This window comes from Acanthisitta chloris, unplaced genomic scaffold, assembly GCF_000695815.1.
Source record: "Acanthisitta chloris isolate BGI_N310 unplaced genomic scaffold, ASM69581v1 scaffold13316, whole genome shotgun sequence".
NCBI classification, from domain to species: Eukaryota; Metazoa; Chordata; class Aves; order Passeriformes; family Acanthisittidae; genus Acanthisitta; species Acanthisitta chloris.
This window is the reverse complement of record NW_008676552.1, coordinates 8,855-28,542: the sequence shown is the minus strand read 5'-3', so window position 1 is coordinate 28,542 and position 19,688 is coordinate 8,855. Positions and strand designations below refer to the sequence as shown.

The 19,688-nt window shown below is 39.4% G+C and overlaps 1 protein-coding gene across 1 annotated transcript in view; it reads right to left on the bottom strand.

Annotated features, from left to right (window-relative positions):
* CPPED1 (calcineurin-like phosphoesterase domain containing 1) overlaps window positions 1–19,305 on the bottom strand; it is a 31,192-nt gene extending 11,887 nt beyond the window's left edge. The window contains exons 1-2 of the mRNA XM_009076192.1: window positions 19,094–19,305; window positions 2,594–3,016 (exon numbers count right to left, since the gene is read on the bottom strand). Of these exons, the coding sequence (XP_009074440.1) occupies window positions 2,594–3,016; window positions 19,094–19,247 (577 nt within the window). The 5' untranslated portion in view covers window positions 19,248–19,305. The remainder of the gene's footprint in view (window positions 1–2,593; window positions 3,017–19,093) is intronic.
* Between the last annotated feature and the right edge of the window lie 383 nt (window positions 19,306–19,688).

The window sequence follows — 19,688 nt, the reverse complement described above, 5'->3', positions numbered from 1 at the left end:
TAAGTGATTTGAAGAGAATAACTACAGAAGATCTGGGGTCTGAATTTAAAATGAGAATTTTATCAAGTTGCATACCTCACTATAAAGCACCTGTGCAGTATCACCATACTTAAAGCATCTGATTATTTCCTACACATATCCATATGAATCTCTTTGTTCATATAAAGACCTGAAGATTGTGCTTCCTTTCCTGTCTCTCTCTAACCTGGTGAGTTATGGCTCTGGGTTTGACACTTGTAGAAAAAGTATAAACATGAAAACTGGGATAATTCCTGGCCTGATCCCAGGTTATCAACACCTCAAGTATGATGCCCATGTAATAACACTGCACTACCAAACACAGCAATCCCTAAAACATGTATGTTACACTGAAATTGTACATAATGACACAAGAAACCTTCAGTGGCTAGAAACAGTACAACAGCAAGAGAGTAGAAGCAAGGAAGGACTGGTTGGGGGAAAAAGAGTGGCAGCATGGACTCACAAAAAGACTTTCTTCTTCCAGAATAAACAGTTACACCAAATTTCTAAATGAAGTGCTAGACAGGGTTAGCCTTCTTAAACTGCAAGCCATAATTAAAAAAACAAACAAACCAAAAGCAAAGTAGATAGGGATTTCATTAGCAACATTCTGTGTTTTGATCCTCCAAGAAGTGAACTGAGGGAAAAACAATTTCATGTCTAATGATATGCTGAAATTGATTATTCTTTGGCAGAGCAGAGGTTCAGAAGGTAAGTGGTGTCTTTGTCTATCTGTGCATCTCTCCTACCATGCTAACTGCCTCTCTGCAATCCACTGACACTGTTCTGTGGTCTCACAAAGGCTGCTCTTCAACTGAGTAATAGACTGGAACCAGAACGCAGCCGTTACTAGGGAAACTCTGAGCCAACTTTTGATTCAGCTCATTTTTCTCAGCACTCTGAGCTGCATGGAGCTGCGTCCTCTCTGTGTTCATTTCATTAGCAAAAGGTTTGATTATTGGATTGTGAATGTTACCTATTGACTCACTGTATAAAAGAGCAAGCAAAAGATCAGTGTTTAAACACATTCATTAAGGAACCAAACAAAGTGTCGTATTAGAGATGGGAAGGAAAGACACAACGGGAAGTGATGGAGGGAACAGAAAGGTGGCACAGAAAGGAGCTTGGGAATTTTTCCATAGAGTTGTACTGCTGGCTGCCCAGTCTGCCTTCCTTTCCTCCATCATTTGAAGCCTACCCAACTTCTGGTTAAGCCTCTGGACTCAAGTTAGGAGAATCAGTGTGAAATATCCTTCTAAGAAACACAATAACATAACAACGTTACAATGATAATGTTTTGCATCATTTCCTTCACCTGTTGATTAATTACATTCCCAGTACTGAGTGTTAGTAAACCATCTGGATGACCAAAGACTCTAGAAGAGAACTGCTTTGATTTCCACATTAATGCTTATTTACTGGGAAACACCTGTTTGGCAAAGTCTTCTGCTGACAAGCTCCCTGATGAACTAGATGTGGGTTAGTCCACAGCACATGGGAAGGCCCAGAGCTGCTCAACCTTCCAACAGCAATACTTCCCACTGTATTAACACTGGCACAAGAAGTTAAAAATGAGGTATTCTCAGCCTGTCTCCATATGGGGAAAAACCCAGTTGTAAATCTTGAATCTGCAAGTATGTCAGCACCCTGGAGAGTCCTCAGATAGCTATGAATTTTGGACCCACTGATTGGAAACAGTAGGATATTCCGAGCTTGGAAATTAGGCTGAGTTTGGCTGAGTCCAAGCTTAACAATTATATGGTAAATCAGGAACAATATCATAAACAATTTGCATTGTTCAGTAATCCAAATAATGTGCTCCCTTATAGAGACAGAAAATGACACTCTGATGCAGTGATGGCAGGAAATTTTGAGGGACTAGCACACTCCAGGAACACGAAGGCAATTAGCAGAAAACAATGGGAACAGTGTGGAGGAGTAGCTGTGTACTGTGTCTGTCTCCATGGTGTTCAAGTGGCATCAAAGCTAAGGGATTTGGTACAATATACCTGTTTAGCACATGTCCCACCTGCCCTTCATCCCAGAGATGGCCTCTATTAGCAATGGGTATGCAAAGGATTGATTTTAGCAGAGCAAGACTCGTTTTAACACTGAATAAATCTGGACTGCATTACACTCTTGGTTTAAAATTGGCTCAGTGTGGGAGAAAGCAACCTCCAAGGTAATTCTGAATTCTGTTTCCATGTTTTATGTAAAACATAAATTCTGTGTTTTTTTCCTATGGCAATACCTGATCTTCCATTCTGGAGGCAGGAAAACTCATGTTGTCTTCTATCTATCAGTACTTGCAAAACAGAATCCTTGCTATTTATCTTAAAGAATCTTTCATTTTTAGCTTTTTTACTTTTCAAAGTTTTAAATTTTGTTCGGTACTTTTTAAAGGTGATTAGATTCAGTCGATAATTCCCATTTGCAGGGAAGAGTGAGGCTTATAAGCAGTATTTAAAGTTCCTTGAAAACAGTACCATTTAGATAAATGTATTTTGTCTGGCAGCAAAGCCATTAACGATTTGAAACAGAAACTGAAAACTAGGAAAGTTTGAGCACATACCTGCTCTGTGAAACTTCTCCATTATCTCCTGACGAATGGATTTATCCAAGTTGAAATAATCATGGTCTTCATCAGGATTTCTCAGAAAGAGAGGGATGTGCTGAAATACTATTATGTGCTTGCATTTCTGCTTTTCAGCGAGAGCCAACTGCTCGTCGAGCCACACATCCTGGGCTTGCTTTAACTCAGGGCACTTGGAAGAATCAAAGTATAACTGAGAATTCAGCACAAGAAAGAGAACACCTCCAACCCAAAAGCTGAAGTAGTCATCTCCCCAGTTCTCACAATACTCATCTATTGTTTCTCTGGTTGGAGTATTGCCAATATCATGATTTCCACTGACAAACACCAGTGGAATGTCCTGGTCAGTGTTCTTCAGAACGGCCTTTAAATCTCGCTGTTGGTCCTGTCTCCACTGGGTTCCTAGAGGAAAAAAAAAAACCAACAAAACATTTGAGTGCTTATATTATCTTTTCCTACCCTCATTGTTAGCCTTTCTTTATGGAACTATGCACATTAAGAAAATATTCTATGTTAGATGTGATCATGAATACATCTTTACTTTAATATTGTATATCCACTGAATTCTTTCTCTCCCACTTCCCTCCCTTATCAAGTCCTCAGCCGTTTTCCACAGCCTGCCTGAAGCAAGGCTCTGGACAGGAACCAAGAGACAGCACAGCAGTAGGTGGTACCATGGTCACTGTTGTGCACCAAGAGCTTTAGCAGGCTGAGTCTTTTCACCTATAGTCTGATGATGTGGTGAAAAAATGCAGCAACCTTGGCTGGTGTAACAGCATAAGGGTAAAAACCAGGTCAACTTCTAGTTTACATTTTATGGCTGTGCAAAGGAATTAAGGGATGTTGGGTTGGTTGGTTGTGTTTTTTTTTTCATTACAAGAACTACTTTAACAGCAAAAATATAATCAGTGTCTTGTGGTGACTTATTTATATGATGAGTCTCTTTTAATAATAAGCATGCCATTAATTTCAAAGAAAGGTAATTGTGTACTTGGCTAGTTTCTCCTGCATCTCTGCCTTTACAGCAATCTGCATAGCCACAGTCACTCTTCTGGCTGTCACAAATTTGTACCTGTCTAGGGAGATTTATCTTCTTGCCAGATTAATTTACAGTCACTGCAAAAAAAATTAGAATTGATTTAAAAAACCCCAAACAGTTATTTTATTCTAATGATGACAGAGGCTTTCTTAGGTTTCCTGAAGACTAATCTTTAATCCGAGGCCATTGAAATGTTTATTATTCATGAAATGAACACGTATAAATTGTATTTTGTCCTACAATACAGAACATATATCTAGCACAGACCCATATCACAAATAATAACTGCATTTTTTTAACCAAGAAGCTGTGACAGGATTTTTACCAGAACTTCCAATTCAGATTTCTAACATACATTTGCGTACAGGTCTGCAAATCAGTCAACAGGTACTTTTAAATTGTGTTCTATTTTTGTAACTACACATTAGACACAGAAGGGGTTCCTGTAATGTAAGATAAAAAGGTTTTTCACTGTTTCTTCAAAATACTCATGATCAATATGTTGACAAACACTGACTCTTAGTAACTACTATTACCTCTTTCCACAGCCTTAAGTACCACCTTACTGACATCACTAGAATTCTACAGCTCTAGAAAAAATACTGGGAAAAACACATAGGAATTCCAAATTATGGCTAAACATAAAGAATACATGTTAGATTCCATGTGAGTTGCATTAAGTCAACATCCACAATTCTCTTGTGTTTAACTGCTGCACAGGGTATAAAGTTATTGCAGGAAACTTTGAGTAACTTGGGCATATGATACCCAGGGCAGTCTAGAAACTACTGGACAGGAGATCACTTTGTAGGGTGTATCAATGTACCAGGCCTGTGGTCAATTTAGGCTGTCCTTCTTACTAACCTCAGAAAAAACAGGGCAAATGACAACTCATGTTACTTGGAGCAGCTGGATTTTAAAAACAAACCCCAAAATTCAAATAAAGCTAGCACACTGCTGTCCATGGGGTAGGGAACTTGGCAAACAGCCCTGCTTCCCCTGCCACTCCCCACTTCCCTATGCAAAGAGATTGAAATTTCAAGCTATAAACAGGAAAACGTATGGGGGAGGAGGGTTGGGAAAAGGGGAGGGGGAAAGGCTCTCTTCAGATCTATGTAAACACATTACACCATGTTAAACTCCATGCTATCACTTTGGGAAATTTAGCTAACAGTTGCAGAGTATAAAGACATTTATGCATAAGTTACAGAAATAATTTGTAGAATTATGTATACCTCTTCCCAGCGGTGAAATTCAAGCTCTAGAGACTAACACTTAGATTAGATTTGTCGACAGCAGGGCACTGATTCCCTCATTTAATGCAATATTATTTCTATAGCAACAGAGAAACATATTCAGTGTTTTATTGCAGAAAACAGATTGCTCAAAATGGAAAACAAGGTCTCTGCCCAAAGAGGCTAGGAAATCAGACTAAGTAAAGATTGCTTTAGAACAACTGTATCTTGGCTTGACCTTTTCTGGGTAGAAGGTCAAAACAACTTCAAAAGAGGAGAAAGCCACAGAGATAAAGGTGGGAAAAGGTGGAGTAATGTCTCTGTAGCCCTTGGTACAGTGCTGGAGAGGAAGGGCTAGGACAGAGCAGTAACCCTGAGCTGCACTGCTGTACAACACTGTGCCACAGTGAGCCACGCTGTGCCCTCCTGGAGGCTCCTCCCTCTAAAGTTCCATCTGAGGTAAGTAATGGATGAAGATAAAGAAAGTGGTAAAGAAGGAAGACACTAGAAAACTACAATGGTCACTGCTATAGCATAAAAAAATATCCCCTTAATCTCTACCAGGCACAGAGCTGCCTATGATTGATTATTCCAATTATGATGAAGAATATTTCTATCTGATTTCATGCATTTCTTTAGCTTAGATGGAGGTTTGGTGTAGATGAATAGGGAAACAATATAGTGCCAAGAGGCAATGTGAAAACAAACAGTTTGGGAAGTGTCAGGGTAGATGCAACTGAAATAAATTCCTGGTCTGTTTATCCTGGCATCATGTGCAGTGACATTTTTAAATCCCAGGCTACAATTTTCTCTCTTTATGTTAGGGTGTGTAAATACAGTCTTGCCCTGAGATAAATGACTTCACAAATTAATAGCCCATAAAGGGCAGTTTGCCTTTTGTGAAAAACATGAAAGTGAGAACTGTTGCTAGTGTAGTTGTCTACAATTTTCCACCGCTTCCCAGTCTATCAATTTTGGAAAGCTGAGCGATGTGAACAGGAGCATAAAGGTGCAATGTCAACGTGTCTGTTGCAGTACATCTGTCTATACCACTGCCTAAACACTTCTAGTGTTCTTTCCTGCACTGCTTAAAGACAACCAGCCTTCTTCACTCACTGAAAGAGCAGATTTAAAGAAAGCACTTTCAAGGCATTTTTGCTGAAGTTGCCTTCAGTCAGCAGAAGTAGAATTCACAGATTATTGTGTCAAAGAAATAATCCTTTAGCTACTAATCCTTAGTTACAGTATACTTCAGTATTCCACAATAGTGCACCTCTGTAAGAGTTGGGTTTGGTTTTTGTAATGCACTAGGTATAAAAACAACTCAAAGCACTATTTACCCCCAAACCCTATCTCTGCAATGCATGCTGATTGCAATTTTTGTATGTGGCAACTCTTCCCTTACATTAACCTCCGCCAATATTGTAAATTTTCCTCCAGAACTATTCTGAATGAAAAACTGTCAATAAATTAACAACAGCGCCTGATAATAATCAGGAGAGGGAAAGGGGGAGGTTATGATGGTGTTATAAGGTGGTACCCCTAGGTGTTTCTGCGCTGGGGTTAGGAGAAGCCTAAGTACTCCCCCCAAGGCAGGAGGAGCCTGCCTGCCCCTCCAGGGGGACACAGCTGTGGTAGGAGTGATGGGGATACTGGCCTGGATCTCAAATCCATGTCATTTCACAAGATACAAAACTCTCTCCGCCCCTTCCACATCTCATCAATACTGCACTTGACTGCCATGGCCAAACTCTTACCCTCTTCTCATTTGTTTACATGTTATGTTCTCATAAAAGCAGTGAATCTCTCATGATCAGTTAGAACAAAGCACTGCGGTCTCCACTTCATGTTCCTTTTTTCTAGGATGCTCCAAAAATGTGGTAATAGATGAGGCACTGGCACAGAAAGACAAGACCTCTCTGGCCACCTAGCTCAATCTTCCTGGTGCTTGTTAGTCTGAACTCTTCATTGTTTCTTATTTTAAACTGAACAGCTTCCCCTCTGGTGTCTGCTGTAATGAACTAATGCAAGACACTGCGTCATTCCAAATTATTACATGCAAGAATAAGCTGATCAATTTTAATAAACCCATTATGGTCATGTTCTGAAATAGGTTTTTTTGGTTTAGTCTGTGCTGTAATAGCTAAAATGTCTTCTCTCTCTTCTTTAGACATATATATTTCTAATCTTCAAATAGCCCAAAGACAATTTTATGATGAACAAAAAATTATGCAGTTAAAAATAATGTAAATACGACTATATTCACTACTGAACAAACTGACTGCTCAATCTAACTTATAAAGAACCTCATCTCATTAGTTCCACTGAAAAGCAGAATCTGGAATACTCATTTGTCTCCAGCTGTAAGCAACTGATTTTTTCAGTACATTCGAAAAAAGTAACAATCTGTTCTGAGACACAAAAAGTGATCGCACTAAAGAATTTCCCTGCATGAAAACACGAATTAAATTTCTTATACAACTTTGGACATTGAAACAAGAAGTAAATTTAACTCTAGTTTAAGCTAATAATTAACAATTATTACATTAAAGCAATGACAAAACCCCAAAGTGAACAAGGAAGCCTATTAGGGGATCAATGGCTCCAAGTTCCAGCACACGACAGGAAAGGTAACGGCTGTGAATGGTGACATTTTTTGGAGTGCCACACACACAGGTGTCCACTTAACAGCTAACTCATGGCACTTTACTGCTCCATGTTCTGCTGTGAAAATTAGTACTGTCCTCCGCTTAAGCTCAGCTCTGCTCTTATCCTCACTCATCTAGCAATGCAGAGCTGTCACAGCAAGCACAGGCCATCACTGCCTTTTGGTCTGTGCTGCTGCTGAAATCATCACAAGGAGGAAAAAAATGCCACAATGCTAGGTTTTCAGTACTGAATCTAGTACTTGCATCATAACATACAAGATTTGAGAAAACAGTGTAATTAATTTGTGCTCAGTTCTGGGCCCTTCAGTTCAGGAAGGATATTGAGGTGCTGGAGCAGGTCCAGAGAAGGGCAAAGAGGCTGGTGAAGGGACTCGAGCACAAGTGCCATAAGGAGAGGCTGAGGGAACTGGGGGTGTTCAGCCTGGAGAAGAGGAGGCTCAGGGGAGACCTTATCACCCTCTGCAACTCCCTGACAGGAGGTTGGAGTCAGGGGGGGGTTGGTCTCTGCTCCCAGGCAACCAGCAGCAGGACAAGAGGGCACAGGCTCAAGCTGTGCCAGGGGAGGGGTAGGTTGGATATTAGGAAGAGATTTTTTACAGAGAGAGTGATCAGGCATTGGAATGTGCTGCCCAGGGAGGTGATGGATTCACCATCCCTGGAGGTTTTCAAGATGAGACTGGATGTGGCACTTAGTGCCATGGTCTAGTAACCACAGTAAGGTTGGACTCGATCTTTGAGGTCTTTTCCAACCCAGATGATTCTATGACAATTACTCTCAAAGATTGTAATATTTAGAGAGTCACTGTAAGATTTCTTAGCTCAGCTGTGGACTAGACTAGAGAATGAGGTATAAAATACAAAGAAATCTGCACTTGCTGAAGATTTGCTTCTGACAGCCCAATGGTTTGTTTGCAATATGTGACTGCAATGTATTGTCAAACACGCATGGAGAATCTCTCATGCTTCCCTACTCTTGGGCCGATTAGAGCAAATTAAATTTCACAGTAAGCTTTTTGGAGGCTTTGAATGCTCCATTAGGTTTTACTAGAATCAGATAATTACTATAAAATGTTTATTTATGCAACTATAGTGACATTCCTTGAAACAGTTATTATTAGATGTTTAACAAATAATGTGCCACTTACCCAAATTCTTAGACATTATTAACACTGGCATAAGAGTTTGGAGAAGAAAATAGCCAAGAATCATTTTGGTCTGGGCTCCATCCTACCAAGCACATCAAAGTTAGGTTACAACAGCAAAAGAAATGGATGCAGTGAGTTTTGGTAGATACTATTTGGTACTATTTGGTACTATTGCAACAACACATCATCAGTAGGGTAAAACTAACCTGTCTCACGACGGTCTCATTGTCAGGAAATGAGATCACACCTAAACATTGCCCCATTGATCAGGCAGTGACATATTAATAAAAATTTTATCTTCTCTTCAAACAAATAACAGTTTTACCTATAGTTGAATTCAGTGTAAACATTTCAGTGCCACTGCTTCTACCTCACATTTAGAGTCACTCTGTGTCTTTTCTCCTTCATGCTCTATTACAAATCTCCACTGACAAAGATTCAGGAATTGGGATTTAGCTGACAAATTTGCTGAAACTGCAAGTGGCAGTAGAATACAGCTGCCTCCTCCCCAGCTGTGCCACTCTGATGGGAGTTTAAAAAACCACACACCAACTTGCTTTTGTTAGTGAACCAAGCAGCCAGTTCAAATGGCAAAAGCAGCAAATACAGTAGAAGTGACATGCTTACAGTCATTTTTAAAGCTGGAACCATATTTTAAGACACCATTTCTTAACCTGCTAATATGCCTGTTATCCAGACAAATCAAATATCAGCATTTATGCTATTGACTTCTAAATGAGAAAGGGAATTTTTAAAGAGTTATTATATTTTTAGTCAAACTTAAAACTTCACAAAACAGCTCCATATACACATGGCTCCCTTAAGGACTAGCAGAGCAGCTTAATTTTATCTGGCAAGTTTTTTAAAAAATAATAATGTTCCTTTGTTTTAGCAAAATGGGTTATTTAATGGTAGTTTAAAAGCAATAATAAAAGCAGTTCACAGCCAGCTTTACTGTGGTAAGATCACTTCCTGAGAAAGATATTAAAGATTATCAAGCATATTTTTCCTTTGTAGAATGTCTTCCTAATTCACTGTATATAACATTAAGAACTTGAATTGGACCTGACATTTCTCTGTAATTTATTCAGTTCACAAATGTATAAATGGCAGCTAGTGCATTTGCATGCAGATTTCAGCATTACATTTCTCTCGCATCTTGTGTGCAAAACCCACCAGCAGCAAATCTCCAACCTCCCAACAACTCAGCTCCTGAAATGTGAACCAGCTAGTTCCTATCTGACGTAATAAGGCCCAAGCCTAGAAAGGACTCTGGGCTGAATCAGCTGCAAAGCAATTGCAAATTTACAAGCTTGTGCGTTAAATGTCTGTGAAATATTTCCTAAGAAGGAAGAACATACACATGCAAATGACTGTGGACTTCATCAAATAAAATAAAGTTGGGAAACTCAGCATTATCTCAATGTTCCTTTTCAGATGATCCCAAATCAGAAGATAGCTAGGACTTCCTGGGAGGTACCAACTACAGCTCTTACAGAAACCAAACATTCACTGACCCTTCCTGACTAGTTTTTTATGCTAATTTATACACTGTAGCCTATGATTTAAAATTTAGTACCTATAAAAACTACACTTTCGGAGGAAGTCATATTAATGCACTCAATGGTTAACAGGAACAAGAGACAAATATTCTGGACCATGGCAGCTGCACATCGAATTTGGGCATAGGAAAGAGGATCAAGATAATCCAGTTAGCAATTCTCTCAGGAAGAGAGGATGCCTTCAACTGTTCCAGTGATTATAAACAGAAATGAAGCCATACTGCTGTCTGGTCACCAGAACCATCAGCTCTGATGTTCCTCAGCTCTGAAGCTGTCTATTCTGAACGTAAATAACTTCGCTCTCTACTGTGTACGTGTCAGAGCTCATAAGATGTACTGATTGTATAAAAGCCATTATGCCCATCTCATCTTGTATTCTGATCATCAAATTGTCAAGCAGGAGTCAAATGGAGAAGTGCTGATTTGAAAACCTGTCCCTTAATTGCTGCCTAAAGATGAACTCAGAATCCCAATATTTGGCACCTGCTTGTAAAAATCTTGCTGCACATCACTGCCTGTTTCATTGTATGAAGAAACGCTGCATGGAAGACAGGATAGGGTATATAAATTTGAGGAGACATGCAGCCAGCAGTTTTGCTTTTCACATAAAGCACATACTGCTGCCCAAAATTGTAATTAGCTGAATTGAGCTGATATGCCTTATTGAGGCTTTATGGAGGAGTTAAGAGCGTTAGCGAAACGTGCGTATTTGGGGGGGGGAAACAAGCACCAGAGACACAAACACACACACAGAGCACACTGCAGGCAGCCACGGGGAGCTGGCTGGCAGAGGAGAAAGTACCAAAAGAGCTGGAGCCCCTGGAAGCAGCACCAGGACAGACACACATCCCAGCTTGCAGGCAGGGGCCCACGATGCTTGATGCAGAGACAAAACAGGGAAAGGGAGAGAGAAATAGGAAGGGACTCTGGGACAGGCAGTGCACTTGTATCTCCTGCAATCTCACAGCAATTCTGTGACAGTGACAATTATCTCCCAAATTCATGATCTTGCTTTTTACAGGACGCCAGACCTCATAAGCAAGTCAGTGCCTTTACACCACTTCACACTGCAGGCAGCTCAAGGGCACAGCTTTCCCCAGGTGCAGCAGGTGCCTTGCCCTGCTACTCAGCTGCCTTTTTAACCCTGTTATGCTTGAAGTAGTCTTTTTCCAGCCCTCAAGGTTGCACTGTCTCAATGACCAGTAGCAGATCATCAATGAGCTGCTTATAGTTTGGGGAAATCTGTTTTCATCTTGTCTACTGTCAAGGTCTTTCCTGTTGCCTCACATTGAAACTGTTCACAGTAAGGACATGTGCCAGCGCTCACAGCCTGAAATATACATTAGATGGCACAGTAAAAAAATGAAAAGATGTATACAGACAATCCTGGAAGATGTTACAATCCAAGTTTGGCCCCACAGACAGAGCGAGACACAGATAGCAAGCACAACAAGAAGCAGTAAGAACACATTATTACATATGACTGCAGCTCTGCAAAGCTGACTGAAACAGATGTTTTAACTTGTTTCATCTACAAAAGATACATTTATAAAAGCATGACTGATAAATCACACTTTAAGGTACCAATATTCTGACCAACTCCATGTTTACCAACATCGAGAGCCATAGAGGCTTTGGCTGACATTGGAGGGTTAAACAAATAGCATCTAATTATCCAAAAGGTTGGACAAAATTCAGAATTTGGGTCTACCAAGTAATAGGCTCTGTAAAGAAATAAATGTAAACATGGTGCAATTTGTTTTGTTGAAGAGCACAGTTAAGTGTACCAGTTTCAGGGCCACTGCTTGGGGTCTAAAATAGCACAGAGCAGCTCGATCTCCAGCAAACAGAAAACAGCTTCTTGCACCTTCCCTCCCTCCCCACAGCCTTGGCCTTAGAGGGGAAAACACAGCACTAGTAACTGAAGAAAGATAAGAAAGGTAAGTTTTAAGAAAAGTACTCCAAGTGTCTGAAATGAGTAAGATCACTTAAATATTTTTATCAGCTCTAAAATGGATAAAAAAATCTATGCCAGAAAGGCCACAACACCAGAGCTTTGGAATGAGTAAGGAAACATGAACAGGCACAACTGCTTAAATATTGTGCACAAACTAAAAAGCTGGATGGAAAATTGATTCTGAAGCTAATGAGAGAAATGAAAGCATAGGCAGATGAATTAAGGAGGAAGAAGAACTACCATCATAATTAATCCACTGAGCATACCAGAAGAGCAGACAAAGAAATTCATGTGCTGGAATTCAGTGTATTGCAAATACAATGGCTTAGTCTCCTGCCATCACTTACACAACTGTCTACCCTAACTTGCTCCTTGCAAATGGATACAGAAAAAGGAGGATCCTTCAGACAGATGACCTGAGAAACAGCAGATGCAAGTGATGGGGGAATCCTCCTCCTCCCCACTCTCAGCAAAACAAAGAAATTCTGAAGTAGAGCACAACCTTTACAGCTCTGACATTAGGGTGATGTTTCCACTCACGACAGCAGACCTAAAGATAACTTCCCCAAAATTAAATGTTTCAGAAATGTGTTATAAATACTCGTTTAAAACCCCTTAACTAAACAATTTAATAATATAAAACAGAGGGGGAAAGGGGGGGAGAAAAATGTCACTACTTGGACTTAATTGACAGAAAATGCTGATGTCAGATTATAGAGCACTGCATGACCTGGACAGGAAATGTGTATGTTAGAAATTATGTCTTAACTAAGGGAATTAGTACAAGTATTCACAGTGTATTTCAAGTGCTATTATACTCAGTTATAGTGATTTTGATTTCTTGTAATTAACATATACACACAAATGAATCTAAAACTGCAAGTATAAACATTACTTGCTCACTGATCCATTATCACACTACTAACAGATCAAGCTTAATCAAGTTCTATCAGGTTTTTTTTGATTATACACGTTATTAGACCAGTCTCGTTCCATTTAGTCTCTAAACAGCTACATTTTATTACAGCCAGAGCTAAGTTTGCAGGAAACTTGCTGTCTTACTTGTTCTCTTACCCATGTAGGCAAAGCAATTAATGAATAATAATTAAACACCTGGTCGAAAGATACATTACATAAATAACTTTGCTGTCTAGAACTATCAAGTTACTGACAGCAGTAGCATCATTTAAAAATGCAGTTAAACAACTTCCTCCAAAGGAATTTGGCCACTTAAAAATAGCTGCTAGATTCTCAGCTTCACAGTCAGAGCTTCTCTGTGGCTTCAGCAGGGTGACCTTGGCTGCAATCAGCTCAATTCTCTGCTGTGGTAAGAAAAGGTGTTGAAATGCAGAAGCTGTTTTCTCCACACCAACTTACACTTGAGGTATGGGATGGAGAAGGAAGCACAATGCTTCACGTTACACTGGAACAGGAAGGACTGACAAGAGAGAAGGCACAGGGGTTTGCCCTCAATGGTTGAAGGGCACTATTCTATGGAACTGACACCAGCCTTGTGGAACTCCAGTCAGGACCAGAGGAGAGCTCACCCAACAGGGTGAAAAAGTCTCTGGGTCATCCTGGCTCTTATGGGAGACTAATCCCCCTGATCCCTGCTGACAGCCACCCAGGAGCACACCTTGACACAGATGGGTCAACCAGGGCCCACTCTCCTAGTCCTGCTACTCACAAACACAGAAGTGCTGGGAGGTGTCTTAATCCCTGGCAGCCTTGGCTGCAGCAGCCACCAAAGTGGAGTTCATTATCTTGAGGTGTATTGGTTAATGAAACAATATGGGAAGTTTTCACAAAACAAAACAGAAGGTTCCAACTTGATATGAGAAAAAATACCATTAGAAATAAATTTCCAGAGCTTTAGACAAACGCAGGGAAACAAACACATTATCCAATCAACAATATTTTGCAGACTACCATTTTTGTCACACTAAATTATATTACACTTCATGCACACAAATGCCTTCAGAAGGAACTGTCATTGTCATGGTGTATATAGGCATAAGCATCAAGTCTATAGAAATTATATTCAGTAACAGTTGCACTATAAGGTATTGCTTAAAATTCTTGATTATGTACCACAATATTAGTGTTACCAGGAATAGATATTCTATTCTTGATTATGTAATCAAGAAAAACTTCTGAAAATAATATTCAGAGTACAAACTACTTTTAATCAGCAGCTAAATACCAAGATGTGATTACTTCGTTGCTCTAATGACATCTGTAATGGATTCCAAGTGCTGTGCCTGATTGCTTCCCAGCTGATCAGGATTCTGTTCATCACTTCTAGCTGCTGGAATGCTGAGATTTCTTGGAGTTCCTTTGCAAAAGGCTTCAACATTGGTTCAGCTAAATGGCTACAGTGCATGCTGTAAAAACATTCATCAAAACCTTTACACTTAGCGCTCCACCATAAAATCTTTACAGACTGTTCCCCCCTCCCTTTTTATTGGCAGGCATTGATTATGAAGCAGTAGAATCCAAAGAACTTGACAGACACTGAACAATAGCTCATAAAATAGAGCTGAATTTCAGTTATCAATATCCATGCTGCAGCACTAACTGTGATACACCTTCAGTAACGCTGATGTCGTCAGTTTAACAGAGGTGATATACCCAAGTGATTTAAAAGGCAATTTGAGACATTAAGATGCATGTACAGGCCAAATTCACAATTGTTAAACTTACATCACTGTCTTGTCTCATGTAATTTCTGATTTTTGCCTACTGAAAAATGAATTTTTAATCCTTCCCTTCCTTAAGGGAATTGACATAGCAATTATTCTTGGGAGAGACTCCTCAGTCGAGAAGTATGAAATGATTACAGAACTATTGTACTAGACATGCATTACATAGGTCTAAACATCCTTAGCTACAACAGTGAAAATACTTAAATTACTCCACTGAAAGAAGCATTACAACTGGTCTCCAATTCTGCAAACATTTATATGCTCAAATTATCTGAAAATCTATTTGCTATGAAAATCCACAGATTCTCTGTTTGCTCTTTTTAATTAATACAGTACTGCCAAAAGGCAACTTACGACTTCTGATTTTTTTTGGTAACAAATAATGAGAGTGCTGGTAGATGTCAATATTGCTCTCATAATTTTGAAAGAGAAGTATTTCCTGAAAATTTTAAAGAGTTTAATCAGTTGCTGACAGCTTTTTAACTCGTTGTGTCTTCACTTTAAGTTGAAACTATTTAAATGGGCTCTGTAAAGAAGTATGAAATCTTGAGCACAGTGTTAGTAATGGAATTAGTGGAGAGAGACTTGTGCCATATGACAGTGGAATACAATGGCTCCTGCTTTTTATTTGAGTCATGACTGGTGCAGAAATACACTAGTGGTGCAAACTCACGTAAGAGAAGAAATTTAAGAATTCACTCCTCTGTGAGCAGGAACTCACCACAATCCCTAGAGTTTAGCATGATGTGGCAGAAAACCTGAGACTATGACTGCAGTACTTCCAAGTTTTCAAAAAACTCTCACTGCAAAAATGTGGAATGTTTTCATTTCAAGCATCAGAGAATTCCTACTTTGATAAAAAGAATATGCAGCAAATAAGACCCTCTAAGACCCACACAGTGGCTTCTTAATGCCAATGCCTTGCACTGGCTCATACAGTGCCATGGTTTGACCCTAGCTGGCACCTTGGCCCCATGCAGCTGCTTGCTCACTGCCCACCAGTGGGATGGGGAGAGAATCAAAGAGCAAAACTCATGGGTTGAGAGAAAGACAATGTAACAGGTAAAGCAAAAACCACACACACAAACCAAGCAAAACAAAACATTCATTGCTGCCTGTGGACAGGTATGTTTGGCTATCCCAGGAAAGCTGGGATGTAACATGTAATGGTTACTTGGGAAGACAGAATATTCTAACTCCAAGCATCCTCCCTATCTTCTTCTTCCCCAGCTTTATGTACTGAGCATGATGTCATATGGCCTGGAATATCCCTTGGGTCAGCTGGGGTCAGCTGTCACAGCTGCCTTTCCTCACAACTCCCTGCACACCCCCACCCTCCTCCTAGCCAGGTGGTACAAGAAGCAGAAAAGGCATTAAAGCTGTGCAAGCACTGCTGAGCAATAGCTGAAACATCTCTGTATGGAATTCTGTATGAATACCATTTTTGGCACACGTTCAAAACACACTCCCATACCAGCTACTGTGAAGAAAATGAACTTCATCCCAGCCAAAACCAGCACATACAATAACAGCTATTGACAAGTCAAACCACAAAAATTGTCAGTAATTATCTTGATAAGACATTTTTAAAACAGGATTTGTCTTGCTTTAAAATATATTTTCTTTGAGTTTTCTTTAACTGTTTGGAAGGAGATTTTATTCCAGAAGCTAAGCAAGCAAGAGGAAAAGGTAGGAAAAACGTCCTTCTGAAAAACCTATTATTTCACTGCCAAAATATACATTCATGCAGTTTAAGCTATAGTGTTGTTTTGGATTCTTTTGAACACACAGATGTAGATTTAACCTCTTTGAAGTATTTTTTCCTGCTCTGTATTTCTGTCTCCCTTGTAGTAAGACATATTTCCCATATTTGACTAGGCAACTAGTCAAAGACTGTTAATCCACAGGTATCTGCACCATTGAGTGATTCACTGTGATCACAGTCATCAGTTTAGACAGAAAGACAAATGGCTCACTGCAAAATTGTACTTATCTGTAAAAGTTAATGGTTAAATTGCACTTATGTGTTTATCAACACATGGCAGAGCAAGCCCTTTGTATAAACACAAAGGCAACACTGAAAGAAATAATTGAGTCGAAGGTAATTCCTTTCAATAGTACATTTCCTTAACTACTTTATATAACCACATGATAACACAGGCTTGCAAAGTATTAGCATCATTTCACTCAACAAAACATTATGGTGGCTCAAGTGATGCAATCATAGAATCATTTAGCCTAGAAAAGACTCTTAAAGGTCATTGAGTAATGAACTGCTCTTTCTTGCAATTTCTTGGAAATTGCACTAGGCAACTTCAAATATTTATACAACGCACAGCGCACACATCACACAATGGAAGTGATCTCAGCAGTATCATCCATTCAGTTTCTTTCACAAGTTTCTTAGCAAAATGAGTAATACTAACATTTCTAAAAACCCTGACAGGTTTGTACTTAAAACATTCTGAAAGTCTGAGACACACACTGGTAAAAGGGACAACAGTGACTACAGAGATCCATTACTAGCAGAAACCAAATACAAAAAGTGCCACAGGCAAGTGGATTGCATGTACTGTACTCAGCATTGAGTGCCCAGTGGAAGTCAGAAAACTGCTGCCTCTCTGTAGATCACACACTCTACCAACAGAGAAGCCTTACAATAATGTTGCTTAAAGTCATTATAGACAAAAATACTCAGAACTTTTGCAGTGTTTCCTGAGTCTTCGAGAAATATCCAGGTAAAATCAAATTAACTTCCTGGTTTATTTCCATTTGTGAGTGAAAGATGTCTTCTGAGAGGATGAAGAACACCCATTACTTGTCCTAGATTTTCTTCCTCTTACAAAGGCTACTAAAGACAAAATATTTGCAACACTCACACTAATTAAAAGTCCTAATCGAAATAGTTATTAAAACTCTGTTATAGGTAGGACAGACTCTTAAAAAGAGATTATTTTATGATTCTGGGTTAAACTTCTAAAATTAATGGAAGCACATAAACCAACACAATTGCATAATGGCACACTATCATCAAGCTACTGACATGTCACACAGTAGATTCAATCAAGCTTAAATACGTTGGTTTTTACACTTTCCCACTCTTTCAGTAAAATTGTGTTCTGATCAAAAGAGAGCTTTATAGCCTATAAACAATGTCAATCAATTTGACAGCTAAGGTTTTAAAATGAACACTGCAGGACACTGAAAGAATGAGGGAAAGGTCTCCAACACACTCTGAACCTTGCTGTGTGAGCAAGAGTTGGGAGGCAGCACCTCAAGTGCAAATGGAGTGCAAACCAGAGCACAGCATAAAGCACACAGGACTATTTGCAAGCTCCCTTGGTGGATTGTTGTGCTGACAGCTACATAGCTAAGGCTGTCTGCAACTCTGCTTCTTAACAAGGCTAAGAAATGTAAGACACTCTGCTTAGATGTGCTTTTCAGACCACTCGTCAGCAGGTAACACCACTTTTCCTTTCACTTCCACGAAAAGTACTTATCTTCTTAAAATAGATATTACCAGTCTATTTTAAAGTTAGGACTGTCAAACTGTAAAACACCTTTCTAGATGGTCTGTTGTTCTTCCTCTGAGTGCACACAGAAACACACTGAGCTCAGAGTCCCACAGCAGCAGGAGAGAATGCTAAAACTTGAATGTACTGAGTTTTAGGATTTTAAGAATTTAAATACTAAAGACTTTGAAGTTATTAAGCATTAGAAAGGCAGGGAATTCTCTGAGCTTCACCCACTTTAGGTACTCCAACAGCCACATAGATTTCTGCTATTTTCTTGGCACTGTTTTCCCCAGTGCCTAGAGCCCCTACTTGTCTTCTCAAACCAATGTCTTTGAGAGAAAGAATTTGAATGTGTGGTCTTAGGACTTTTATTTTATAAAAAAAAAAAACCCTGACATTGAAAAGAAAGCAATTAACTAATGAAAGTACAGCCCTAAAATGAATGATACAGGAAGTCAGATGAAGAAATCAGAATAACATCTCAAGAACCATGAACAAATCACACCAAACACCCCAAACACCAAAACAGTAGCATACCAAGTCCTACGAAAGACTATTTTAAAGTCAAGGAAATTAAATTAGCCTTATGGCCAATCTGAAATATAAAGAAAATGGAGTTATGACCCTCATTCTGCACTTCTAACAGCTTTACCTGGCATCCCATGGATAAGGTCTCCACACAACACAAAGAACTTGGGCTTAGGATTCAGTTTGTTAATGGCCTGCACTGCTTGCTCTGCCAATTTGATTTCTTCTCCCCATTCATCATCACCATTTGTAGTGTCTCCAACTGTCCAAGATTTCATCAGGCCAAACTGAGGATCTGCTCCTTGGATGAAGTAGAAGGGCCCCTTCCATTGGTACTCATCATCTATGAAGGAAGAAGAGAAAAAAAAAGAGAAAAGTTAAGCAGTAGAGACACTTAAAAGAAAAGTACATCATTAAATTGATTGTTCTTCACCTAAGTAATTGGAGGCCACTTTAATGAAAGTACAGAATTCTGTAGTCATTCATCCAGGACAAATATAAAGGCACAAGTACAAAATTTTCCTCTAATGGGTAGCTGCAATAAATGAAAGTATATTAATCTAATTATACCACATAGTAATTACACACTGATTAGAGGAAAAGTATGTGAAGAATTCAGCAAATAGTGCTGGAAATTACAAGACTACAGCATAGCACAAGTGTGTAATGTTAGATTTCAGTTGATTCTTTTAAGACTCCAATTATTGCTTCTTTAATTA